At 32.1% G+C, this 25,862-nt stretch overlaps 1 protein-coding gene and 1 long non-coding RNA gene across 5 annotated transcripts in view; both read left to right on the forward strand.

Moving 5' to 3' along the window:
- Window positions 1-21,265, forward strand: part of For (cGMP-dependent protein kinase for) — a 44,197-nt gene extending 22,932 nt beyond the window's left edge. For 2 of the 4 annotated variants that reach the window (XM_083108523.1, XM_083108549.1), the window contains exons 2-10: window positions 2,086-2,252; window positions 15,544-15,763; window positions 16,303-16,366; window positions 16,455-16,627; window positions 16,860-17,006; window positions 17,399-17,845; window positions 18,009-18,308; window positions 18,430-18,492; window positions 18,578-21,265. In XM_083108523.1, the coding sequence (XP_082964649.1) occupies window positions 2,086-2,252; window positions 15,544-15,763; window positions 16,303-16,366; window positions 16,455-16,627; window positions 16,860-17,006; window positions 17,399-17,845; window positions 18,009-18,308; window positions 18,430-18,492; window positions 18,578-18,743 (1,747 nt within the window). In that variant the 3' untranslated portion in view covers window positions 18,744-21,265. Of the gene's footprint in view, window positions 1-505; window positions 1,107-2,085; window positions 2,253-4,244; window positions 6,074-15,543; window positions 15,764-16,302; window positions 16,367-16,454; window positions 16,628-16,859; window positions 17,007-17,398; window positions 17,846-18,008; window positions 18,309-18,429; window positions 18,493-18,577 lie in introns of those variants that run through there. The other 2 variants (XM_083108539.1, XM_083108531.1) reach the window with 2 other exon arrangements.
- On the forward strand, window positions 6,080-12,686 carry LOC145976976 (uncharacterized). The gene is made up of 2 exons (XR_014440360.1): window positions 6,080-8,967; window positions 9,131-12,686. It is a non-coding gene; the product is annotated as an uncharacterized LOC145976976 (long non-coding RNA).
- Window positions 21,266-25,862: the final 4,597 nt, after the last annotated feature.

Consider the following 25,862-nt stretch of genomic DNA (forward strand, 5'->3'; position numbering starts at 1 on the left):
CAAAAATATTTTTTTGTATAAAATTATATAAATATATTTTTTAATGTTGCACATACTAGTTATTTCTATAATTTCTACTATTATAGTTTATTCCATTAAATTAATCATTCGAGATAATAAAAAAACTGGAATTTTTTACTGGATTTTTTTCATTCGCTGGACTCAACCTTAACTATTAATATTTAAAACTGTCTTAATTTTACTAAATATTTAATGTATAGAAATTTTCTAAAAAATTTCTTCGAGTTAAAGTTTTTTTGTTTAGAGTCTTTTTTAATCTATCATGTTTTCTCGAGAAAATTCTGGCGAGAAATATTCAATTAATACTATGACTCGAATAAATTCTAAATAAAGTAAAATAAAATAAAAAATGAAATAAAAAATTGGACTTGGTATGTCTTCAGGTGCTTTTTTTACATTTAATCGTAGATAATCTTGCTTTGGAACCGAGAATAGAAACTATATAAAAAACATGTTTGAGAAATAGTCAAAGTTCTACTGATTAATCATATCGAAATCCTAAAAAATACTGTGTCAGCTTTGAGATTGATGACCAAGATTAGATCATTCATATAAATATCATCACACTGTCATCTTAGGTTAGGTTCAAATAATGGGGCCCGGGAATTGGATACGATAGACATATGTGAATATTTCCATCTTTGCTCTTGCGCATTTCCCTTGGTAGAACCTTCGCTGGAAGATGAAGGAGTGATATTTTCGCGGTGTATGGCTTGCGCGCGATATTGAAGGACAAGGAAGGAGTGTCGTTCGGATTTCACGAGAGAAAGAGAAAGAGAAAGGGAGAAGAGGAGGGAAAAGAGAATGGATTCGATACGTGACCTAAAACGATTGTTGTACGAGCGTACGGAGGCGTTGCGACGTCGCGACGAGATTGTCGAGATGCTCGAGAAGGCGCTCGAGGAGCGCGACGCCACGATCCGTTACCTGCAGAACGAGATCGATAAGTTCCGGCAGATTGTCGACCTGAGCTTGGCGTCCAACGCCATCAATTCTAATCCTAGGCTAAAGCGGCAGGCCATATCGGCCGAACCTCTCAGAAATGACACGGCCAAGCCGGTGGTGAAGTTCACCAAACCGAAAAGGTAGACCGGTGCCCTCGGATCGAATGTGTCGCGTGACATCCTCTTTTTTTTATTTGCTTCGAGATTTATCCTCGCTTATTAATATATTTAAGAGAAAAAAAAAATATTAATAAGGGAGGATAAAATCTCTCCGGTTAAAAAAATATATTAAAAATAATTATTGCTTACAGAAAGTATTTATCGCATAAATACATATATTTATATTAATGCAGAATTAAAATTCATACATGTAATTTATAAATAATTATAAAATTATACAAAATAAATTTATAAAATAGACTTCGGTCTGAAAGCTATTTTATATTTTTGTTATTTCAAATAGATATCTTTATTTATTACTAATAGATGATTATTACACGTGAATTGACTTGTACGATTCAAGTAATATAACATGCGATATATAATTTAAATTTGCATTACATAATCGATGTAGTTAATAATGGTAGAGTAGGCCTTTCACTGAAAATAATAATTACGCATTAATGATTTTATAACTGTAAACAGAACTTATTTAAGAAGGCATATTAATTTTATAGCATGCTATAATACAGAGATTTTCTCTATCAGATAATTGTATAATTATGATATATTTTATTCTTTATTATATTATTATATAATTCTAAATGAAATCTTTTTATTTTAAAAATTCCAGATTTGTTAAAAATCTGCAGCTATAAGATTTTTAATATTGTATGCCAATTGACAGTTATTTGTGCACGTAATTATATGGAAAATATGATTCAATATTTATATTACTCTTACTTTCTTTGTATGCTTTAAAAATTTAAGAAGTTCATATTAGATTATACATATTTCGCACTTGATGAATATCACTTTTTTACACAATTGCATCCACGAATATAACTTGCAATTGACTATGAAAAAATATTATTCCTTTTTCACTTTTTTGTGCAAGAATTATTTACTCCTTTTGGTATAAAAGAGTAAAATTTAATGATGTGTCTGCTTCTGTTTCAAGGTCTCGCGAACTAATCAAGACTGCCATTCTGGACAACGACTTTATGAAAAATTTAGAACTCACGCAAATCCGAGAGATCGTCGATTGTATGTATCCTGTTACGTTTCCGGCTGGCTCGATAATTATTCAAGAGGGCGATGTTGGTTCTATTGTCTTTGTCATGGAGCGTAAGTGAATACAATCACACATCTTTATGAAATAAGATAGTTTCGATGGAACAATATTAAAAATTTTACAACGTAAAATAGATATGTGAGTAGATTATTATAATAGGTCATAAAATTTCATATAAAATTCATTTAAAAAATTTCGTAAAATTTCACTAATTTGTCTATAAAATGACAGTGATCCACGAGAAAGTGAAGTAGAAACGGATATATTGGGATATGTCCGCGTTAAAAGAATATTTCCGGCGTATTATTTCTGACGTTGACAGCTTCAACTGCCGGTGGATGAAAGATTGAGGGTGAAAAACAGTAATACATTAGCTGCGCTATTTTAAAATCAATATTTCTCACACTTCTGTGCCTTCCCAATCTACTTTAATTCTAGTACGTCACTCGTTCTTGTTTATCTATTAGAGCTGCGTGTGATATATTCGTCCTCAATAAAAGAAAAATATATAAATAGTTATTTGGATTTTTCCACCGAGACATTTCTTAAATTTCTTAAATATATATTTAAAAAAAATTAATCTCGTGCACTTAAACTGTCAACAGTGATATCATAAAATTTCTTGATTATACGTTGTAGAATAAAAAGGAGACAATTCGCACAAATTAAATATACTCTCATCGTTGACTTCAAGTTTACATTCACATTAAAACTGTTTAATCAATTATTTATCGTTGTCGAAGATTATGTTAACTTAAGAGACTCGCATTTTTTTAAAATAATCTTTACTTCTGGAAAAAAATAACTGCGTTGTAGGATTTCTTCTGGAAAACTCCTGGACAGTTTCTGGACAGAAAAAAATTGCAAGTAACTAATACAAAAATTGCAGTAACTAAATATATAATTCCAGTTAAAATTAGGAACTGATTTGCTATATGCATTTTGATTACACAGCCGATAGTGAAAATTGATTTTGCCGGAAATTTTAAGAGGAAAAAAATAGATACATCGAAATAATTGTATTTATTCATTAATTCGATATTTATTAATCTTCTTTGATAGAAACCGTGGGTGGTATCAACGTGAACGTCGGATTTATGTAAAACCGATTATATGAACATTGGTATATAATTCTCTTTCTCCCGGAATTCGATTTCCGTCGAACAAAGCACCAATGCGATTTCGTAATGACTGACGTGCCGTATCTTACTTTCACAGAAAAATACGTCGCTTTCCTCTCTTTCTTTCCCAACTGATCCGATTATTAGTGTTATCACTCATCCGTGTCGTTGCAGTCATGTAATCGACGACGAGCGCACTCGACTCGTACACCCCGTATATACGGTATATTATCGTAATATTGTTTAAGTCTAGACGCGAATAGATATTTAAATATCTAGAATTAAAATTTGCTTATGATAAAAAATTTTTAAGCTCAAAATTAAGATTTATAAGCAATCAAAGATAATGCACATTCCTTCGCTTACACATAAAAATAAATATTTACATATCTACACATGTAAACATAAATGTAAATATTATGTTTACATGTGTAGATGTGTAAAATTAAATTTTTATATATCTACATATGTAAACATAAATGTAAATGTATTGTTTATATGTGCAGATGTGTAAAATCAAATTTTTACATATCTAAATATGTAAACATCAATGTAAATATTATGTTTACATGTGCAGATGTGTGAAATTAAATTTCTACATATCTACATGTGTAAACATAAATCTTTACATGTAAAAATAAATATTATTTTTACATATCTACTTAGAAAAATTATTCAAATCTTGTATTTAATATAATGGAATTGTTTCCTTTCTCTTAAATTTTTCTTATATTTTTTTATATTTATACAAGGTGTTATATTTTTATCTACAATGACTCATCTATACTTAATAACCATAACAAATGATTGTTGTAAGTTTTTTTACATAAATACAAAAGAGAAAGTTTCGAAAGTGTTGCAAGGTTAGGCTCAAAATTCAAAGAAATCCTGTTTAAAACGAATTATTTTACGAAATAGTATAAAACTCATCACTTTTCCGATTGTTCTAAAAATTCTATGAAAATAAAGAAAGTCCTGAAGAAACCAACAACGCGTGAAAAATCATGGTGTCAAATTAACACGTAGCTAATGAAGTTGGTACAGGACCGTCCTCTAATTTCGAATCCTCCCGGATCTTGGCGGTCATAAAAACTGCGCTGCGCTTTTATTATATCGTGGGAGCGATCGCGGGGGCGAGTGAGATCGGCGAAATGAGAACCCCTGTCCTTTCTCTCACGAGCGCAGCGTCCATGGTGGGGATTCCCGCGAATTGTCGAGGGAAGGGAGTCTCTTTCTCTCTTTTTCTCTCTCTCTCTCTCGTGATACTGCTCTCTCTTTTTCTCTTTCTCTTTCTCTTTCTGTCTCTCGCTTACCGCTCACATGAGCATGCTTTTCACCAGTCGCGAATACTGTCAGTGAGCGTTAGGCGCGACGCGACGCCGCTCGTGGTGTTATTGCGGTGTCCTCCTTTGACAGGATACCGCTTGTCGTTTTGAAAAGGAACGCCACGTGTGACTGTGAATGTGATCGATCGCGAGGGGAAGGGAGTCCTAGTCGCCGGGATCCGGGAAGTCTCGCTACGAGGCGACGTCCTGACAGATGTCGGAATTTCTCACGGTGCGCGAGGATATCGAGGATATTGAGCACGGGAACCGAGGTGCAAGGATCGCGAGGTGTTCTCTTCGAACTGGGACTGTGACAGAAGATCGACAGCCGGAGATGGCCCGGTTTCGCGCTCGATCTGTCCCGCAGCGATCCGTTGTTCGTCGGCGCCGGATGTTGCGAATGAGCGATCGCTGAACTGACGAGGTCGCCTGGTGTTGGTCCAACTTCTTTCTTAGTCTTCTCGCAATTGTTGGTCCCATAAACCCGGACTAAGGAGTACCTTCAGACGCAAGTTCGAAAATAAGTGAATTTTTCCTGGACCAGCGCCAACCGCGGTCGTGATGTCTCTCGGTTGCTCGCGATTTTGTCATCTCCGGATGTCAGAGACTCGAGATATTATCTCTGGAATTTATTTTCATCGCCTGACACCGCTCCGTCTTGAGCTTTTCGAGCGCGACATTTAAGAACGTAGGGCGGAAAAACGTAATTGTCAAGAATGCGCCCACCTGTTGCGCCTACCTGCTGCGCCCACCTGTCGCGCTTCCCTGAACGCATCTGAGAATCGTTATCGGATTCATTTTGCCAGACGAGAACTACCTTGTCGTCGAGCAATGTGCTCGGGCCTTTGGCCTTTGCGCGCGTCGAGTAGTTCGAGAAAAATCGCTGGCGAAAGTTCATAGAGAGCGGGCTCCGTTTCCCTGCTTCTGTCTCTGGCTGGAGTAGACGCGAACTCCAAGTCATGAAGGTACGGAGTTATCCAGGCCGGGCGGTCCTGGAGGACCCGGAACTCCTCCTGGACCCGGACGCGACTCGCGGCCGAGCCATGGAATTGCTTTACGAGGCCAGCTGGCGCGAGTGCAGGGTCAACTGGACCAGCAACGGCGCCGAAAGCGGCATCAAGACTCCCGCCAGGCAGCAGGAGGACGAGTCACCCTATGTCGGGCGACCCTATGTCGACGTGGTGTCGCAGCTCGAGGGCAAACTGGAGGAGCCGTCCTCGACGAGGGACGAGGACGCGCGTTCCAGGGGATCCAGCAGCACCGGCACCACCGACAGCGAGTGCTCCGAGGTGAACCAGCCGTCCTCCGGCAGTGCTCAGGGCGGCTTCCTCATTCCGAGGCCGAGACTGATAGTGCCGGTACACACCTACGCGAGGAGAAGACGCACCGGCGCGCCGCAGCCTATGAGAAGACGCCAGATACGCGAAGGTACTTGTTCGCGGATATGACAGACCGTCGACGCGGGAATCCGCGGTTTTTACAGCCGGTATTTCCTGGGAATAAGCAAACGTCAGCGCGCGAATCTATTCCGTATATACGGGGCGGTTATAAAGTCGCTTTACGCGAGTCTCGATTAATGAGTGAAATTGCTTTTGACTTTGATTGAACGTCACTTTTTTTCAAGATCTTCTTGAATATTTTTTTTATGAATACTTAGAGATAATTCTTCTTTAGAAGTTGAATTTAAATTCTATTCAAGTTTAGCCTGTTTTAGAATATTAAATTTTTTAAAAATTTGAGGTTAGATTAGGATTTTATCTTCTTGAATATTTTTTTTATGAATACCTCGAGATAATTCTTTTGTAGAAGTTGAATTTAAATTCTATTCAAGTTTAGCCTGTTTTAGAATATTAAATTTTTTAAAAATTTGAGGTTAAGTTAGGGTTTTGTTATCCGTTTAAAAACGCCCATTTAATTTACTCTTATAAAATTTTAATTATATATAATTATTAATAATTTTACACACATATAACTTTCTTTTTAAATAATTTAAACATTATGCAAAACATAAAATTAAATAAAAGTCTGTCTCGAATTTTGCTGCAAATTACATGTCATCTGAAATGAGTTTTTTTAATTGAATTAAAATGGAAAAAGTCGGCGATCAAATGTACAGAACGTATCGGCAGCCGCGCATTTCTTGAAAGAAGTCACACTTTGAAAAGAGAAGAGAAAGTACGTAACTTCCGAGACACTCTGTATGGCCGGACGCCGTGGTTATGTCTCGCAATTAAATATACATATGAGAGATACTCGTTTATATAATTGTTCTGACATACGGGGAACAAACGCAACACGAAGCGAACACACACACACATACACGCGCGCGCGTACGATTGCAATTTTCAACACGCATAGAAAGAACAAAGGTTTCGGATCCCGATGTCGCGTCAAGCTGACCTCGATATTATATTTTTTAGAGCACGAAACCGGATTATCTCGTGAAATGGGCTCTTCGTCTGCTTCGCTGCTCGAGAAAAGCGATTTTATCATTCGCTTTATACACGCAATCGTCTGTTCGCGATCGTTTTTCTATGACATGTTTCAATGTTACTCAACACGCGAAAAAAGTTTCTACATTTACGATGTACATCAATTATAGATAATTTATCTCGTGTTATTTGCACCATGAAATCACTCCTCGAATTAATAATGTGGCATGAATAATACACCTGCGATTGATAACGTCTTTACAATAAAAATACCTATGAAGTAGATACTTGATGTAAAATATGCTGATATTTTCTTAAAAAACACTTCTCTATTTTTAGAAGTTTAAGAGTGGAAATTTATCGCTTATCATTCATTTATCAAATGACAATCGGAGCCTAATCGCGGTTAATAGTATATCATAATTAAATGTTTCTCAATAAATTCTGAAATCTTCTTACAATTAATTACATCACTTTTTTTCTCTCTATTAGGAATACTGTATTAAGTATTTTATTAATGTTATAAATTTTATAATATATAATCTATTCTAAATTTCTCTTAAACATTTTTGAACTTGAAAGTGCAACGGATACTTTCGAAACTTTCTATGTATGATTTCATATTCATGTAAAACATATCGAGCATTTCATACATTCCATCATCAACAATTCATCCGAAATGAAGCACGTTAACTTTTACCAATTTTCTCCATAAAGTAAGTCTTGTTGCATTTATTTACATATATTTGACGATATTACAAGTCAATTTATGACTATAGAAAAATGCGCTATAGAAAAAAATAATATGTTGACATGTGTCAATAATGAAAAACAAAGTTAGTCATTGCCATTGTTCATTACCATTTATTAATCCTCAAATAACTTATGTTAAAATCGATATTACATTTACATATATTCACACATACATAATATAATCAGTTTTCAAGATATTCATGAAAGTTATATAGACTAGCTACGCAAATTATTTAATAATTTCATAAACATATTATGTGGCATGTCTCAGAAAAAATACTGAATTGTTTTGAAAAATTTGTTTTTAAAAATTTAAGAATCTGTCACATTTTTCTGTTTATAGAGAATTTTCTATCTTATAGAATATTTAATAAATCACTTAATATTTCTGCATATCATTGGTTGGATTCTTATCAATGAATCTTATGCCGCTTTCAAGTAGATAAAAGTAAGTGTTTACATTGCACAAACTTTATTACATTATATATGACATTTATATGTCTATACATTTTTAACAGTGGATAATCGTATTAAGTACACAGTGCAAAAATTCCCTTCATAAAAAACGATGATTCTCTCGCTTTTTCAAAGAATAATAAAAATTTTAATTATTCCAATTAATTATAGGAATTAATATAATTATTCCAATTAATTATAGGAATTAATATAATTATAGAGATAAATTAAAAATGAAAGGAATTAGCAAAATAATAAATTTCTACTCGATTGTACTTGGGTGGCTGTGTTAACTTAATAGTTATGCAAGATGCAAAACTCAAACATCCTTTAATGTCCTAATTGATAGTCAAATTAGTCGTCCGTTTTTGAAACACATAAAATATTTGAAATTTTTTTTCATACAAAATGGAATATTAATAGTATTAGATTAATTTAAGGAGCACAAAACACAATTCTTTATGAAAAGATTTTTTCTCCGCTAAGGAAAAAAAACCTCAAAAAATACCTCAAATTTCTCTTTACTGTTTCTCACTTTAACAAGGAAAGTATCCAGATGTGCACCGAAATATTCGATAATCGGAGGGCATCTGGTTTTTGAGCGAGGACCGTCTAGAAACTGTCGGCAGCTGCCGCGATGTAATTTTTTTTATTGTCGAAACCAAGTTTTCTCGGACATCGGTGAGTATTTGCGAAGCGAATAATAACGTAAGACGATTTTAATTAATCGCTTTCACTTTTTTTTTATTCACGTGTAATGTGCTAACGATTGCTCGCTCGCAGACACGGGGATTATGATCATTTTAATGATCATAATTTCTTAATTATATTTATACTGTTCTAGGGATATAAACATCGTCGATCGGAAAGAACGAGGTTCTTTAGCGTTTATATAATAGTAAAAGGATCGATGAATAGCTTTAATTAAATATTAAAATCGATTTATATTGCCAGACACACACACACACACACACACACACACACACACACACACACACACACACACACACACACACACACACACACACACACACACACACACACACACACACACACACACACACACATATATATATATATATATATATATATATATATATATATATATATGTATAATTGGAGTGCGCGAAATCACCATTTTTTTTGCGTCATTTGACATCGAATGGCATAGTCTTCTATAATTGTGTATATTGGATCGCGTAAATATGATGATGATTTATTTTTGCCAAAGCGTCATCTTGACTGACGTCATCGTGAACGATCGTACATGAAGCTCTAACAACGCTCGACCGCAAGCGTCATTAATTAAAATTATAATTGTCAATAAACTGCAATGAAGTGTCATCTTTGTCGCGTGGTATCCTAACCGCAGGAATAAATTGTCTTGTCCCCTATCGGGTTCGCTTGTAAGCATGGAAGGGTCGTAAAGAACGAAGAGTTGGTGCCTTGAGTTGATCAAAAATTCGTCGAAATACATTAATTTGAATTATTAAACTATTATTCATTACATTTAAGCAACATCTTAATTAGAAAATAGACTGATTTCCTTATTTGAGTAATACCTTCAGCTTGTTCGCAGTCAATCCGAAGTCACAACAAGAGGATCGAGAGAATAGCAGGTTGCGAAAGTCGCAACCGGTAGCGGCAGCTAAATGTTTTAACGGCTCGATTTCCGCAATCGCGAATGTCCCAATTCAACATCCTGTTTTACGCGCCTTTTACAAGTAAAAAAAAGAGAAAAAGAACCGTGACTTTAAAGCAACAATGAGGTAATCAGCACTCGGTCGAGGGTCTCGCTATGACGTTTGCAGCGACCCTCAATAGTTGTACCGTAAACCGCGGTGACGGGTTCCACTTCTCTCTCTTTCTCTCTTCCTGTAGGTGTTAAACGCAAGTCAATCACTGCAGTGCTTGGAAACTCGTTTCGCGAACTTTTGTTAAAAAAAACTCCTATCCGAACGAAAGTGAGACACCTAAGAAATTCGCGAAATTATATTGTGTTTCTTCCTCGCGACAAATTTTTAACTTTTCTTCGGTTAAAATTATACATATGATCGTTGTAGCTATCGCAATCCTTTGATTAAACATATTGTGGAGGATGAAAAAATAGTAAAGCAGAGTGACTACGAGATTTTTTTGCCCATGATGTTTAATGGGATAAAGGCATTTAAAAAAAATCGATTTATTTCCATGATAGAAATTTCTGATAAGCTACACTTTGGTCGAATTTCCACACGAAACTTGGAGATGGCTCTCTCACCTTTCAAGGCGAGGCCAAGTTAGGAGTAAGTAAGGGGGAGTTTGGTTTCGCATAAAACTTGGTGGAGATACCATGAGTGAAGCTTAAACTCTTTGTTGTCCTGTTATGTCGTCATGCTAGGTCTTCTACCGCGTGTTTTACACACTCATACACACAAAATTGTACACTTTATATTTATTGTAGATGTATACATATGAAGCTCATCAGTGTGCATTCAGTGGTTCTCTGAGTGAACCAACCAGTACCAGATGCATTCCCTACCCACAGAGGCTTATGCTGGACGAGACTCATGGAGGAGGATTCTCTCTCTTTCTCTCTGTTCCTTTCTCTTTTTCTCACCTATTCTGTTCTTCTTCCGCGAGGTCTGTCAGTGTCAGGTATATTCAGCGAGCCTCGTTGTTCGTTCGCCGAAGATTGTGCGACGATTGTGAATGTCAAACGTTCAAGCTCTCTGACCACGCAGTGGGAAGTCGATAATTTCAAAAAAAAGACTTGTACAAAAGCGTTGATGTGTATTTTTTTTTATATTTGACTTTGTGACACATGTGTCTTCATACATGTATGTATGTGTCGAGTCTTCTATAGAGCTATATTTAACAGTATTGTAGATTTTTTATTGTGTAAATTTGCCTTCCTCTATGATTGCATCTCCCATAAATAATTTTTACGATAAACTGTGATTCCTGATGTTACGATTTAAATTTCAATTATTGGAGCTGATTTTTTATACATGCTTTTTAGAAGATTTCACAGAGGGTCCAAATGTGTGTTGGAAGCTTGAAAACTTTGAAAATAACAGCAATTTGAAAATAGTATTGTATCGTCATAAACATGTGTATTTATTTCTTTATAAATTTTTAAATACCTTAAGATAATTAATTATTCATGAATTAACGAGATAATACAAAATGATTTACGGTGACTAATCGCAAAACAATCGAAGCCAGTGATTCTTAGATTGTTGTGCAATGTACGATGGAGATATTTATGAAACAAACGATGCGCGTAATCAGCTGTTTTGATTTAATGACACGTCGGTGTCATTAAAACATCCGCGATTCGATATAAACGATTTCGCTCGTCGAGAACTCACGTCGGTTTTATTTTCAAAACGCAACGCGATTGACGCGAAAGCGATAAAAGCGAATAAGGAGCAACTCTCTCGACTTTCGCAGCGTACTTACATAATTATATCGCTATATGTGCTATGAATACGCAAGTAACCCGTGAAGATTAAGCGGACGGTGATGCCTATCAAAAAAGAATATGATCCATGATCTGCATAATTTGCCGACTTCAGCGATTATTCAGACTCTATACATTTCTATTCGGGTCTCGTTCATATTCTTGGATCAAACAGCTCTTCACTTTTCTGCAAGATAACTGTAATTACAGGGGGAGGAAATGATTTATCGCGAATTTACTCTTGGATGAAGAGGAGGAGATAATGAATTTCTGAGACGCTCGTGTTAGCTTTTACCTATTTTTAATTTGGTATCTTCTCTTGCAAAGTCTAATTGTTGTGTAAGAATTTCTATTCTTTAAATGCCGCCTCGTGCATTTTACAGATGCGGGAATTTCTTATTTAAACCTCTTAAATCTACAGTTGCACTTAATCTCTCTAGTGCCATGTTGATAACAATTGCAGGAAACTTTCGTAACTGAGTGTAAACCGTACATGGTTTTAATCGCTGGCGTTAACAATTCTTTCGCCAAAACCTCGTGTTGTTCCTTCATTAGAATTGCATTACACTTTCCAAAGTTTGCAACAGCGATACGCACGCGAGCATCACACAAGCATTTTCCAAATTTTCTAGTAATTTATAATTATAATATCAAACAGTATTATTTTTTCATTATTAATCTAGTTTTATTTAGATATATAATTATTTAAATTGGATGTATAATTATTTATATTGACATATAATCAAATAGAATATTTCAATAATCTATTTAAATTTTTACAAAGCGGAAATAAAGTGTATATTCTTAATTAAAGAGTCGCTCGATAAATTATATATGGATGTATTCCATTCATTCGTTCGAGAGAAATTACGCATTTGTATGTAATATTGATGAGACTCTTTGTAAAAAAAAAGATAAAATACAAAAAAATAAAAGATAAAAAAATAAAAGAAAACATATGCTCGAGGCTCTTTTCACAAAACGTACAAAAATACTTATACTGGCCATCGCTTAATTCAATAGTCCCCTTCGATGGAAAAAGATACGGATCCAACCTCGTGCGATGCAAATGCAAAACCAGTTCGGGATCTTTTGTATGACTCGTACCAAGCGTTATGCGCGAGAGGAAGTGAAAGCAACGTTCGCGGGGGACAATATACGGCCATGGACTATCTGTCCCCTGTCGCAATGTCGAACTCGTTTAAGTCCTGGCAAAAAAAAAAATTGTTTCGACCTGCGTGATTTTCTATTAAGCTCACTTTAGACGATCTGCTCATTATTGGCGATAGAAATCTATTTGTAATCTTATATTATGTATGCACGTATTCTGTGATCTATTTTACGTACATGTGTATCTTATTTCTTCAGAGTTTCCTATATTATACGATATAAAATAAATAAAATAAAATTCTCTTCTGAATGTATTATAGATCGTCTTTATTACATAAAGTTGGAAATTATGGAAGGAAATCATATTTCCGTATATTTTGAAATTTATGTGGAAAGAAATCTCGTGTCTAAAAATTACATTCGATTGCAAACAATTAAATTATATTTTATATTAAATATTATTAAATATAATATTAAATGTATAATATTATTAAATATTATTAAATATATTAAATATATATTTTATATTAAATTATATTTATATAATTTTTACACTTGTAATAATTCAAGTATTTCATCATAAAGCGAATAATTGTATAGTTAAACAATAATTGTATACTTAAAATGTAAATGTAAAAATATTAATTTAAATAGTTTAATATACATATGTATTATAATTAAAAAATCTATCAGGATCCATTATTCAATAAGCAATCACTTTGCTGTCTCAACCACTCGCTGCCCCAACAAAATTTCGACAGATAAGAAGATAAATGGATGACAGATAATAAAATGAACGTTTTTTACATGTTTTATGAATAGAAGTTTTATCTTTGCAGATATAATATACTCTGAATCTATGGTATAGATATACTATGTGTATTATGCATAAGACATTAAAATTATTTTGTTATTAAATACGTTACATTGTTTTATATTTCCTCATTTATATTTACTGGGATTTTATAATATTTATAATATTTTATAAATTTATAATTATAATTAATATATTTAATATATTTATAATATATAATTAATATATTTTATATATTTCTAATTTATATATTTATATATTTATATTTATTATATTTATTTTATATATTTCTGAATATTATTTTTCAGTAAAGGAAAGTCTTGGCTTGTTCGTTCCATTACATATTTTAAATAATGGTAAAGAATTTGTTCATGTTGGAATTCTTCATTTAATGCTACTTCATCTTTAAAAGGCATTTTGTATCGCGCGATCGTCTTTAATGTCTTGAAATATTTTAGTTTTTCTTCGTTTGAAAATTAACACTTGAAAATTCTCTAAATAACGAAAGATTTTCTAATTATAATAATGTTAAGTTTCTAAACAAGTAACAATAATAAATTCGTAAAATTAAAGAAAAAATAATTCACGTAACATACGTGATATTTGAGCTTCTATTTGTATTATTTTTTTTGTTTTATATCCATATATTTTAGGAATAATGTTTTTAATATTATTTGCAATCTTCTATCTTTCTATTGTTTGCGATTCGTTACATTTGTCTAGTGTCTCTTTTATTTGACATTCTTGTTTGAATATTCTATTTTCAATTGTCTTTGTATCTATAATAAATAATCAAGATGATTTATTTTTCAATTAACAATGTTGGGACAAATTGATAGTAACTATCTTCACGATTTGTCTCTTCAATTTCTGATTGGCAAAGCACTTACAGAATATTAATTTATACAGTATATTATTAAAAAAATTAAGATTAATTATAAAATATTGATATATATCATTAAATTAATATTAAATTAATATAAATTAAAAATTATATTACAAAAATTAACATATTTAATATAACAATAACACAAAAACGAATTCTACATAAAATCAACTCTGTGACGGTATTAAAAAGATGTTAGCAAAAAATATCATATAACGAGATAACGCGATTAAAACGCTACAATTACACATCAGTCTGCAATTTGTGGAACTTAATACTATTTAAAATAAATCCTTTTTAAAAGTCGTCGAGTCCTCATAAATGTCGCAAATAAGTTAGCTAAAATGTTAATATATCCAAAAGAATAATCACACGGTGGCTCGATTAACTCTCGTAAATGTCAGTAGATTATCGAGAGTATGGGTCACTCGACTTGCGTAATAGCGTGTAAAAATGAATAATTAATATACTCGAAACATTTATCTTGCCTTTCGATAGCGATTATTTAGGACTTCGAACGTGCGTTCAAAACACATTTGAAACACCGATATACATATTTCAATAAAAACCACGTGACAGTTTCAAAGCACATCGATGGCGATTCGATGACCAGTTCAACTTTTATGAGACCAATTAATTTCAATACTGGTCTAAAAAACGAGTACCTCTTCTGTTTTGAAATTTTGTTCCGATTCGTTGAATGATACATGTTAGTAATTTAATAAAATAATTTTAATTATAAAAGATAATTCGAGGGATTTATTAATAACTTGACAATTTAATTTCGTGAAATCGCGATCAAATAAATGATTGAATCGCTTAAGAAGCAGCGCTTTGATACGATGCGGATAAGATGATAGACGTAAGGATTAAATATGATTTCAATCTGCACGTTAAGAATCTACAACCGTATTTCAAGTGACTTAGAACTCACGTCAATGACATTTCACAATCATTGTACGACGCATATGATCGCATCTCTGATCTCTGATTCCTTTCCAGAGGGTAAGGTCGAAGTGTCGAGAGACGGCAAATATCTTAGTACTTTGCAACATGGTAAGGTGCTGGGGGAGCTCGCTATTCTTTACAACTGCAAAAGGACAGCGACGATTACCGCGGCAACTGATTGCCATCTCTGGGCCATCGACCGACAATGTTTCCAAACCATTATGATGAGGACTGGTCTCTCGAGACAGGCGGAATACACGGACTTCTTGAAGAGGTAAATCTTGCAAGCCAATACATTAATCCTCAATTACCATAGTGGACCGAGGTCCTTGTAGATGCCTGTTAAAATGTTAAAAATAGTTTATTTTTTATATAACTGTGTCATTTCTAATTGTATGCAATTAATTAATTGATTTTCAATTTACTCAATCTTATGTGTATGAAACTTTATTCTTTTTGAGAAAGAAAAAATAAAACTTTACATAAAGCAGTGTGCATTTTTATCGTAAAGTCAATCTTGTCAAAAAATAATTGCGTTATCAAATTCTAAAATTTACGGAATTATTGCAACTAAAAATTAATTATTTTATAAAGCATTAAATCTTTTATTTTATTTTCTATTTATTCATATTTTAAATCGAGCGAGCATAAAATTTTGTGACAATTTTTTCAAAATAATTACTTTAATAGAGATATTCTTTTATTTCTCAATATTAATATTAACAGTCCCTGTTAGAAATATTAAAGAAAAAATGATACATTATAATCTTATGTGATATGTATCTAGAAATAATGCAAAATTTATGTTTTCAGTGTGCCGATCTTCAAGAATTTACCCGAAGAAACTCTAATCAAAATTTCGGATGTTTTAGAAGAGGTAAGCTATTCTCTCGACGAAATATATTTATATATGTGCGAATTATACTTATTATAATTATTAATTTTGTATTTTCTCTCTTGTGTAGACGTTTTACAACTATGGGGATTATATAATAAGGCAAGGGGCGAGAGGTGACACATTTTTCATCATCAGTAGGGGACAAGTACGTGTGACGATAAAGCAGCCCGATACGATAGAGGAGAAATATATCAGGACGTTAGGAAAGGGCGACTTTTTCGGCGAGAAAGCTTTACAAGGGTGAATATAATCACTACTTTAATTTTCTCTTATAGAGATATTGAAATTGTTGTTCGATTATCTTTTTTATCAATTCATTATTTGATTATTGAATAAATTTAATTTATAAAATTGTATTAATATTTTGAATTGAAACTTCTTATTTTGTTAATATATTCAATGTTATAAGAGGGATTTTTGATATACTACAAATATATTTACGATAAATATATATTAATGTATTCTCTTACAGAGATGATCTCAGGACTGCTAACATTATTGCTGATGATCCAGAAGGAGTAAGCTGTTTAGTTATAGATCGTGAGACGTTTAATCAATTAATTTCATCCTTGGATGAAATTCGAACGCGATACAGAGACGAGCTGGTGGAACGTAGAAGGTGAATATATCTCTTTCTTATTAAATATTTATATGAAAATTAGATCTTTCTTACATAAGCATTTTTTAAATTAACATTTTAACCATTTATATCTATATTCACTGTTATATGTTATGTGTAATATTATGTTCCACGCTTGACATTAGGATGGGAGAATAAACTATACATTTCAAGTAAGTTTAGTAACAAAAACAAAGAGATGTATCGTGTTAAAGAAAAAATATCAATATATATTATCAGTATGAGTGCAAAATGCGGGAAGAATAAATCTATTTACGACTTCGATTTTATTTTGTATATTTTCTATAATAGATGTAAAAAAGAGAGAAAAAGAGAGAAAGAAAATTAATTCGTACTGATCAGAGATATACTGAAATCTTATAATTTTTCAGGCTAAACGAGGAATTCCGGGATGTACGATTACAAGACCTTCGGACTATTGCGACTCTCGGCGTGGGTGGTTTCGGAAGAGTTGAATTAGTTCAAATTGCCGGAGACGGCACACGATCCTTCGCTCTCAAGCAAATGAAGAAGACGCAAATCGTCGAGACGCGACAGCAGCAGCACATTATGTCGGAAAAGAGAATCATGAGCGAAGCGGATTGCGATTTTGTAGTGAAGCTTTTCAAAACATTCAAAGATAGAAAGTATCTTTACATGTTGATGGAGGCTTGTTTGGGTGGTGAATTGTGGACCGTTCTAAGGGACAAGGGACACTTTGACGATGGCACTACGCGGTTTTATACCGCATGCGTTGTGGAAGCATTCGATTATCTGCACTCCAGAAATATCATCTACAGAGATCTTAAGCCAGAAAATCTACTTTTGGATAATCAAGGGTAATAATGTATACAATAGTCATATATTGTATAGAAAAATATAGAAGTCGTTATTGATATATGTATATAAATTATTTTTAATATATTAAATTGACAGATATATATCTTATAATATGTCTTGTAATTTAATAAATTTATTTCATGGTCATACTTTGTTTCTTAGATATGTTAAACTAGTGGATTTCGGCTTTGCTAAACGGTTGGATCACGGTCGAAAAACGTGGACTTTCTGCGGTACTCCAGAATACGTGGCACCGGAAGTCATTCTAAATAAAGGTCACGATATAAGTGCCGATTATTGGTCCCTCGGAGTTCTTATGTTTGAATTACTTACGGGGACGCCTCCTTTTGCCGGTGGCGAACCGATGAAGACGTATAACATTATTTTAAAAGGAATTGACGCTATAGAATTTCCCAGATCTATCACGCGCAACGCGATAGCGCTTATCAAGAAACTTTGCAGGCAATTATACAAAATAAATTTTTTTTTTTACTGAAAATGTTTCATCTATTCATAGTATGTCAATATTTGTTGAAAGTATCCGCAATACATATATAAACAATATAAATTGTCTTATTTTCAGGGATAATCCAGCGGAACGTCTTGGATACCAAAAAGGCGGCATTAGTGAAATACAGAAACACAAGTAAGCAATATTTTGATTTTAACATTTTAAAATTATAAGAGAATATTTTTTTAAAAATAATTTTGTGCGTATGGACTCTTTATAGATGGTTCGATGGTTTTAATTGGGAAGGTTTGAGAACGAGAACTCTGGAACCGCCAATACTGCCACGAGTCCAAAGCGCTACGGATACTACGAATTTCGATGCTTATCCGGCTGATACTGATCCACCACCACCTGACGATATTTCCGGTTGGGATAACGATTTTTAACGCAAAAAGTATAGAGGATTTATATTTAATATTCGCGTTTTTTAATCACTTGGCAGGAAATCGTAACTGCACATGACGATTTCTCGATCATACGAGACAATTGGCGACACCTGCATTTATATTTATACTTCTCTCATAATATTACGTGATATATCAATTACAGTTGCATTTTATCATATTTTTACACTTTTGTCCTATTTCATACAATCGATTAGAACGAGGGAAACTGCACTGTGATAAAATATAGGATTTTTACGGATTTTTGGATGATATAGATATTAGCAAAATTTAAAAAGAAAAAGGGAAGATTTAGACCTAAATTTTTTTATTTATGTCGCGTTTGGTGTCTGTTCCAGAAGTAAAGTATCTCCAGTGTTATATATATATATATCGTAATAGAATACTTATGCAAATGTCAAGTGCCATTATTACCTCGAGAAGGTAAATTCATGTACGTTCATACTTGTGCTCAGAAACGCGGTCATACGCAAAAAACAGTCAGCTCAAGTCCAAGGGACCTCTTGCCATCCATACTTTAGCTTGTCAAAATGTGCATATAGTTCAATTTATCAGATGTTAAATTTTTTTATGGCAAGTTCATTGTTGTTTGATTCATGCTTTAGAGTTTATTATTAATAATTGTATTTTAATTACATATACGTATGTGTATGTATATGTACATATATATGTGTATATATATATATATATATATATATATATATATATGATACTTGTAAATAATAATTAATTATATCATACGAATTTTAGATATCAAATGTACATCAATATTGAAAGAAATGTTATGAATAACAGCTGCAGGTATGGCTGCAAGAACCAACTAAACCCACTTTTTTTAGTGGTTTATAATATTTAGTGTTTCTCCTACTAAACAGTATTAAAAAAAGGAGAAATGAATTATATACAATTATCTTGTAATTCACAAAAGCATTTTGCTTTGATTTATTCTGACATTTTGACTATTCAGTAAATTGTTTAGAATTTTCAAGTATCTTATATACAAACTCTATATTTTATACATACATATATTGGTTCCTCTAGTGTTTAAAAAATTAATTTGACTGGTTCTTTTAGCCAGGCCTTCAATTGTATTGTGTATACAAATGTACACATATGTATACATACATATATATGTATATATTGTATTTTGGATATATATGTATGTATGTATATGTAAATATATATATATATATCTGTTGTCTTTTTTTGTGCATAAAATTCCATCCTGGAAAATGGCAAATAAAAGTGTATAAGTATTATTAGGCCAATACTTTGACACTTTAATAAGTACAATATTTTAATACTGTAAAATTTCTTTATTCTGACATCTCTTAGTCTCTCTTCATTTTTATTTCTAAAGACATATCCAAAATATAAGAAAAATATCATTGCACACTTGTCTTGCATTCGTTTTCTCTAAACAGTTTTATGTAGTAAGATGTAATAGAAGAGGAAAACTACCCTCAAAAAAAAAATAGTTCATAATATTAAAAGAATACAAGCTTAATAATTCTCTTACACTTGATAATAACAGATTTAATTTACAGCACAAAAGTGATACATCATTGTTTTCTTTGTAATAATTGGGCAAATAATTACAAGCACAAAATAAAAAGAATGCTATATACATGTATATACATTTTGTATTAAACAGTCGATCACAATCAATTTTTCTGCACAAAGACAATTTTCCTATCTAGACGAATTCGCATACTAAATATTTGTTTCATTTCATCCATCTTACATTAGATCTTGATAAAAATACTTGTTCAATGCCTCTTGGATAAAAATAAAGGTTTGGCTTACAATCATAAAGATAAATGCTTATTTTATTATTAGATAAGACATCGAAAACACGAACGTTATAAAAGCGATATTATTTTACGATTTATTTTATTGATTTTGATTCAATAAAGGTGTAATACGTAATAATAAAAATTGATTGTCACATTTCAAAAATATAATCTCTCTTCCAAGGTAAAAAAAATGTTACTTTTAACACTTAATTATTCCTTCTAGCGCCGAGCGATAATTTTTACTTCTCAAATTGTTATATTTATTTTTACTCTTCAAATTTTTATTTATTCTTCTTTAGCTTTTTCTATAGGAAAATTTGTCCAAAAAAAAAAGATGGCTAATAAACTAAAAAAAGAGAAAAAGAAGATTTTTCTCTCTCTTTTTCTCTCAGAGAATAATACCAGAGAGAAGAATGAGAGGTGTCACGGCCCGCTTTTACGTGATCTCTGAAAGCGATACTCCCTCTATGGACATTGAAAACGTGGACATGAACTACAAAGCCATTGTCCATGAATGTTCTCAGAGGATAATATATAATGTGCACAATTTCTGGTTTTGTTCCGTGCTATGTGCACAAAATGTCGGTAGCACCAGTGCTGTATAACAAGATACTTATGTATGGAAATTGATAGTAAATAAATTATTCAATCGCGAAAGATACTGTAATATTCAAAGATGAAATAAATATTTTTCTATATTCATTGTCATATTTATATCTTTTTATTTACAAAACCCAAAATGCCTGCTGTGGGATAAAAACATTTTTAACTGTATTCTATAAATCTTCTTAATTAGTAGCAAACTGATCTTTGATATTTATCAATCATTTTTTTAATTATTTAAAAATTTAATTATTAATACATGTATAGAATTTGTCAAATTAATCATTGATTCTTCTGAAGTTTTTATAATTAAGACTAGAAAAATATAGATGTTGCAAAATATTTTATGTCTCTTCCTTTATATAAAATATAAAGAATTCATATGTTCCATTTTAATATAGCTAACATTATTATTTTTATATATTTTTATTATAATTTTCATACCAGCATAATCTTTTTATGCTTAATACTTTATATAATACAATGCATTAAATTATAAAATTTAATATAATTACAAAATAGTATTACTATTAATAAATAGGTTGTATGCATACTGTCTTTTAGTTTCTAATCATTTCCAATCACTATGCATTTCTATCCAATATATTCTCTTCTTTGAGTTCTTGGATTATCATGGTTTATTGTATTCCTTTGTGTTAACATCATAAAAATTACCATCACTTGTCATGCTTATTCCTTCCTATGGAGTTCCATCGGAATACTTTCTATGGACATTTGTTCTCAGGTACTCTCTAAAAGTGAATCAGTGTATTATCACTGAAAAACAGTAAATAGTCACTTATTACAGCAGTTATAAGTACAGCACTGTAAATCATATTGATATTTTATTGAAAGAATCGGTTAATAATTTTGACTGTTTCAATCAGTAATATTTCTCAATATTAGTAATATTTCTTTCGTTATTGTCAATAATATTAAACTACAATTCATCTCTCTATCTGTTTCATATAAACTTAAAAATTTTATTTTATTTATATATATTACATGCATATTGAACTTGTTATTTTAAATAGATAACGAACGAATAATTTTCATTAAGTCGCCAGACATTTATTTGTCCGACTTATAAAGATCGATTTAATATCTGAACCCTCTCTATTGAGATTGTATCAGAAATTAAATCGAAGTAATACTTCTAATTTTAAATGTCGCTCTTTGCAAATTTTATATAATTCTTATGACTAAAATTAAATACGAGAAAGATAGCGATCGTAGCGGTAAACGAACGAACTAGCGATTACTGGTTTTACAGTAAAATTTACTGGTTTTACAGTGAATTTTATTTTAACTGACCATAATCAGTGAGATATAAGATAAAATAACAAAAAAGTAAGCGTTTCCACTGAAGATCAGTAAAATACTCACTGATTCTCAGTGAAATCTTATTTTACTGTTTAAATTAGTGATATTTTCACTGATTTACTTTTAGAGAGTATAGATATTCAAATCACTGCAGTTGCCTTTTTCTATTTTCTCGATTATTGTCCCTTTATTTCATTTTATTTAAAAATATTAATATAATTAATATAACAAATATTTCTATAATCTTGGTATCTCTCTTAGTCTTCCCCTTCGACCTGTCCGGCATGGGTGATCCTACGGTAGTAACTACGGTCGGTATTCATAATTTACTTTTATATTTAAGATCATACTTAAAATTATCTTAAATATAAGAAAAGTCTATATGAATATCGGCGTATGTTATCGCCGGCATAGCTCTCAGGTTCATTAGAGTACTCAAATCTCCTCACCCGGCAAATGCCTTCGTTAAGGTGGAGATACCATCGAGGAGGAAAAATTTTTTATTTTCTTTCAATACAGAATTTAATACAAAAGTTAATGTAAAATATAATATAATTTGAAATGTAATGCAAAATAATTTATAACGGAATAATTTATTACACGAAAAACAAATCCTTTTCTTTACGTGGGGAAAATGTTCCTTATGCACACCCCGGCGGGACCTATTTAGCGGTCCCGCCGGGGTAGTGTTGGGCTCTCACATACATAAAATTTCGTATTACATAAAAGTACATAAATGTCCAAAATATATGTATAATATTTTATAATATAAAATTTACTAAAAATTTTTACATAGTCCAGACAAGATTAGCGATGATTAATCCCTAAGATTACTGGAATTTTAATATATTTTCCTTAGCATTAAAGGAATATTTAAAAAATTTTAATGATCACCTAATAGCCCTAACAATCCTTTTCTTTACGTGGGGAAAATGTTCCTTATGCACACCCCGGCGGGACCTATTTAGCGGTCCCGCCGGGGTAGTGTTGGGCTCTCACATACATAAAATTTCGTATTACATAAAAGTACATAAATTTCGTATTACATAAAAGTACATAAATTTCGTATTACATAAGTACATAAAATTTCACAAAAAGATTCGTATTACTATAAAAATTATTGAGTATTAATAATTTAATTTTCATCCTTATATAAATAAAATACCTATAAAAAAAAAAACACTCAAAAAATATTGACCCCTTAAAAATTGTTAATATTAATAATATAATTATTGAAATATTTATTAATCTGTTTTCTCTAATATTATTTAAACCTACATTTTCTGACTCTTTAAAAGATACATAATATATTAATCACCTAAATTAATCACATAATAGTCCTAACAATCCTCTACTTTCTTGAAAGGAAAATTAAAAAATCTTAATGATCACCTAATAGCCCTAACAATCCTATTTCTCGATTAAGTGAAATTATTGGAGGAAAGCCTATCTCTAATCACGTATATTTTAATTACGTGCCCTAATTATATTCTCTAACCGCCTGCCCTAACCGCGTGAATAAATGTCCAACGTTACGTACTATTGTACGTAAAACTTTCCTTCAGGCCAGTTGAACTTACTTTTCGTTGATCCTGGCCACTTTCTCGCTCGATCTCTAATCAGAGATCGAAAAAGGAAATAAACTCTCCTTCTTTTGCCGATTAATTATCGACAAATAAGCGTAAATATTTCACGCTCATCGTAACGATCCCTCGATTTTACGATCGTTCGTTAAATATTTGAATATAATTTTATTTTAACAAATAAAGCCAAATTACAACAAATTTCTGTATATTATATTTTCTAATAAAATATAAAATTCATGTGTGTGTATAACTTTTATCATATTACAAATTATTTAATTAATTAATCATTTGGCTTTATATTAAGTTAAAGTAAAGTTTAAAAACAATATCTACAAACAAATTCTACGATGGATGAGCTATAAGAAATTAGAATAACATAAGTGTGCGTTATAAAAATAAAGTAGCATCAAAAATTGATAAAATTGATAAAATTATTAATGCGTGCTGTTTATTTAATAAATTAGACAAAATCTTTACAAAAAAATTCTTTTCTTGATTCTCTTTCTTTAATTAATACTTCAATATATTTTCGCAATAGATGCAAAGCATTTCGAAAGAATTTATTAAAAGATTTAATTTAATCTATCCTAGCTCATCCATTTTAAGGCAACGGATTTACTACAATCTACAATCTACATACAATGTACAATGTACAATCTACATCTACATTTACATCTGCAATCTCTACAAATCCGTTACCTTAAAGTTAAAGAAAAGTTTTTTTCACTCACCGGCACTGATGCGCAACAGCGGAGTTGTTGTTATCGAAGCTAGTTGTCTGTAACATACAAATATAAAATTCATTTATAATAATGCTCACAAAATGCAATTAATATTTAAAAAAATTTTTATCGCGCGGAATTTTATATCCAATGTATAAAATAATAAGCAGATAAACACGTATGGAAAAATTTTATAAATTTTTGAAACTGTTTTTTAAATAGAAAATTTTATGTGACTTTTATAAAAATCTTTCTCTTTAATTCATTTAAATAATAAGATCGAATTATTGTTTGTTTATAACAAGTTAGCGATTTATAACAATTAATATATAAATAATAGATATTCACCATCAGGTTGCTCCGCCGATGTAAGATGCCTCTTCCAGGCCTCCTCCTCCTCTCATGTTGTTGGCGCGCGATACTTTTAACGACACTCCCGCACTCGCGAGAGATATTTTTATATCGCTATTTCCGCTATTTTACGCGCGATACTTAACGGCACTCCCGCACTAATTCGGTACGATTAAAAATTTGATCGCGCGATGTATATACTTAATATATATATACTTTGTACGACACTCCCGGTTTTGGTACGAGCGAAAATTCCATTTCATTTCACGAGAAACAACTTCGAGCCAACAGGTCGCGAATGCAACGATACAACGAGCAAAGACTAGGCCCGAACCGGGAAGAAGACGAAACGATTGACGGAAATAGAGGAAAATGAAGTTCACCAACACTTTTTCGCGCATAATTATCCTATCTCGTATCGAACCTGGACCCACTAAGCACGATTTCAGGTGCTCCGCCCGGACATATTATGCCTCCCGCGGTTGCTATATGCTACACCATGCAGGTAGACGGCAAAAGAAGAGGATACCCACATTTTTTAAATGCTAACATTCAGCAATTTAGAAAATGGGGAGGCAACCCCTTTTACCGAGCGAAAATCGTGCCTAGGGGAATCCACTCGACGGAGTCTCGACAGGGTTAACACACGCAGTGCGTGTGGCTGTAGACAAGCAAAGAGAAGGGACCCATTCCGAACAATCGATCGAGTTCTAACTAATT

The sequence above is a fragment of the Camponotus vicinus genome, unplaced genomic scaffold, assembly GCF_025532165.1.
Source record: "Camponotus vicinus isolate PSW18456_S1 unplaced genomic scaffold, iyCamVici1.0 SCAF_1, whole genome shotgun sequence".
Classification (NCBI taxonomy): domain Eukaryota; kingdom Metazoa; phylum Arthropoda; class Insecta; order Hymenoptera; family Formicidae; genus Camponotus; species Camponotus vicinus.